We start from the raw sequence: 3,679 nt of genomic DNA, 5'->3' as shown, positions 1-3,679 counted from the left end.
GCACACGCATGGGTGGTTGGAGTGCGCCACTGGAAGGTCCTTCTTTTCTTTTCCTCTGTTATTTCTGTCTGTCTGCCTTGCTTCTATCCTGCCCTACATGACCGTCATCGTGTCAGTGTGCTTCTTATTATTTGGACTAAAACTCAAACAGGCACCATGTTGCGTTGTCAGAAAAATATTTTGATTTCTAAATACAAGTAATTCCGATGTGGGACAAACAAACAGACAGACAGACAAACAAACAAACAACAAGCAAATAAACGAACGAACATACACACACAGAGTGATTAATTGATCCAAAGAAACTTACTTTATTTGACAGTTTATTTAATGTTCACGAAAATGGCTGATATCTTTTAGTGAGGGGGAATGAGAGGGTTACACATATTGCATTTACTTAGCGTCAGTTTGTTTTAGCAGGGATACTAAAGAACACAGAACATATGGAAAAAAGACAATTATTAAGAAGATTTCATCAGCCTTATACTTTTTGAAAAACAAATGATTTATAAGATACGCATTTCAATGTCTATCTCCACTTTCTAAAGCCGAGTGTTATCCTAAGAATAAATAATACTTTATTGTCCCAGAGGGAAATCCTACAACATATCGCGTTCTACAAGATACAATTATTGTAAAATGAAGGATACGTCACTTCAATCAACCCCTTGAACGGTCCAAAAGTAATCCCACTTGGTCGTTTGAAGTGGTAAACAATCACGGACCATTGGATATCTTCTTCGTTTCTTTTTTCCCTACTATTCCTGGAAACATTTTATCAACGATTTCCTTGAACTTCGAACTCATGTTATAATACACAAAAATATTCACGGAGGAATTTAACGTTCCTAGTGCTTTACACAGACACCATGTTGATATAAACAGGTTTTGGTATTTACCAGTTACTTTGTATTCAGGCAAGAAAAAAATTACAATGAAGTTAACTCCACTAGGTAAAAAGCAAGCGATGAATATAATCGAAATGGATAGAATCATCTTCACCACTTTCTTGTCTCTGTTTGAAACAGATTTCTGCTTGGCAGAGCTTGACGTCGACTGCCGCCATTTAGATTTGCGTATCAGGTTCAGGATAAGAACTACGGTGCAGACGATAACCACGAAGAAAGAAGCAAATTGGGAGAAAATACTGATAGAAAGTGCAACTTTTTCGATTGTTTCGCCATTAGGTATGAACACCATTCCTATCATTGTTTTATTCAGTTCTCGAAAGAAAGTAGGGCCCAGGCTAATTGAGCAATACACTGGCACGACATTAGCAAACATAGTCAAAAATATTCCAACGACAACGAAGACTGTACGTTTCGGGGTTATGATTGTTTTCACTTTGAGAGGCATGGCAATGCACATACACCTCTCAAATGTGACAAAAGCTGTGATCCAACTTGTGATTCTGGCAAAACAAACACTAGGCCACCCGCATGTTAGATAACATAAGCCGTCAGGGTCAAAAGAATGACCCGAATTTATGAACAGAGGGTTATAGCAGATGCCTCCCCACAGAAAGGTCACTAACACCCCCAAATCGGAGATGGCTAAGCCAAACAACGTTATGTTCACCGTGTCTTTAAAGCCCTGTTTAACAAAGGCCACTACGTTAATGGCATTGAAGACAATACCAACAAGACTGATGAGCCCTCCAAAAATAGTTAAGGACAAAAGAACGATGATGTTTCTGGTAGCAATATCTAATACGCCAGTCTCTGGTGATCCCGGGGACGTTGCCAGACTGATATTTCCTGTAGTCATCTTTGAGGCCTGCAGCCGTAGTTTCACTCTGCAAATTCAGACGACTCGTGGTGATACTGAAATTTGGGGTAAATAGAAAGAGTAGAAAAAATTACAACAAATTCATACACAAGAAGTAAATCCATGTATGGAGGGTACTTTCATTTACAGGATAATATCATTTGTTTAAACGATAACAGTTAATCTTATTATACTGGGAAATCGTCAAGAAACGACTGTAGACTGATACGTGATATTTGAGTAGCTCGGATATAGAGAGAAGACCAATATACAATAGAAAATAAATTTCACATAGGTTTTTATATGCAATTTTAAAACTTTAAGACTGTTTACAAATCTTTCAAGGTGTACACGAAAACCTGAAACTTTGTTCTGCGCTCAAAAAGATATGGAGTCTCAAGTGATATAATGTTTGTAAAAATACAGATGCAAACAAAACCTGCATTTATAAAATCAAATTGGGGGTGGGGTATTGCCTTTTGTTTGTTGCTTTTAGTTACGTGAGACTTTCTCTGTTGTGTAGCAGAAAGGCGATTCGCTGTAGCACACAAGACACCCAAGTTTGATTCCCGAGTGGGGAGAACTATTATCGAGTATCTCGGTCTTTCGGCTGGGATGCTGCATCCCTCTCAACCTGGGTTGCCCCGACAGGCGAGATCGAAAATCCGCCTCTTAATTAAATGATTTGAATTGTATTGAAGGGGTTATACCCCCCCCCCCCACTTCCAACCTACATGTAAATGTGCGTGGAGGCTTTTGCAGTGAGTAGTTATTAGTGGAGATCAGTACTGTAGGAGAGCATCTTTTCAATATCAAGCGACAGCAAATAATATGAGAGAAGTGAGATGGAACAAAAGGGGCTTTAAATAAATGAATAAATAAATGAAAAATAAAAATAAATAAATAAATAAATAAATAAATAAATAAATAAATAAATAAATAAATAAATAAATAAATAAATAAATAAACACAGGCTACCTAAGATAAAAAGGGGGTGGTTCAAAAGGATGATTTGAATACATCACAGAACTTTTTAAAGACAACAAATGAGAAACGTGTGTACTAAAGAAACGAATAAATGGACCACCGAATCTGAAATTTGAAAAAAATATAAGCTGCCATTAAGAAAATGAATCTAGGAAAACGTAAAATCTACAGGGCCTGATAATATTCAAGTTAAATGAAAATGACATTTAAAGAATCGGGCACTATAGTGACAGCAAACCTAATAAATTCTATATGTGACGGCGGTAACATTCCAAGACAATAGCCTGTCTTCATCATGTTGCCTAAATCACCAGGTGCTATGAACCGTGAATTGCAAAGAACTATAAGCCTCGTGAGTTAGTTACCTCCCCCCTCCACCTACCTACACAAACACAAGAATGTGAAAAAAACCTATATAAGACTTGTTACCTAAAACACTTTGTGTTTGGAGATCTGAACACGCTAAGAAGTTCAGTCTTAAGCTCATTGCTCAAGGTCTTTTGAAGACAGACAGAAGTTCGAATGTTTCTTGACGCGGTCGTTGTATCTCATTTTGGGCCGGCAGAGAGTTCTATAGCCCTTTGTGCGGTGCCCTTGGAAGATCTGACTAGGCATTCTCTTGGCATCCATAGAAATAGATATCATTTTCCTTATATTTTCTCTTCATGGTCAAAACCCCCTCGTAAGTTACCAAAAAAGGTAATCACTTCACTTGATTTGACGAAAGAAATACGTTTGTGAAAAGGGAAAGGAATGTATTGATACCTTAATTTACACATCTTTTCTGCGAAGTAAAAAGAAAAGCTCCCTAAACAGTCATTTCCTGGGGCTTGTGTATTCTTACAGAGTCAGTCGAGAGTAGGGGAAGCATCATTTGTGAGGCATCGTGGTGAAATTGAAGAAAACTGCATTTTCTTCCCGTATG

At 37.7% G+C, this 3,679-nt stretch overlaps 1 protein-coding gene across 1 annotated transcript; it reads right to left on the bottom strand.

The window, feature by feature from the left end:
• Positions 1-323: 323 nt before the first annotated feature.
• Positions 324-1,791, bottom strand: LOC106012798 (cysteinyl leukotriene receptor 1-like). Its single transcript, XM_013086801.2, has one exon. It carries the CDS (start codon positions 1,765-1,767, stop codon positions 718-720), a length of 1,050 nt encoding a protein of 349 aa, XP_012942255.1. The 5' UTR covers positions 1,768-1,791; the 3' UTR covers positions 324-717.
• Between the last annotated feature and the right edge of the window lie 1,888 nt (positions 1,792-3,679).

Source organism: Aplysia californica, unplaced genomic scaffold (genome assembly GCF_000002075.1).
Source record: "Aplysia californica isolate F4 #8 unplaced genomic scaffold, AplCal3.0 scaffold00506, whole genome shotgun sequence".
NCBI lineage: Eukaryota > Metazoa > Mollusca > Gastropoda > Aplysiida > Aplysiidae > Aplysia > Aplysia californica.
This window is presented reverse-complemented; position numbering and strand designations above follow the sequence as displayed.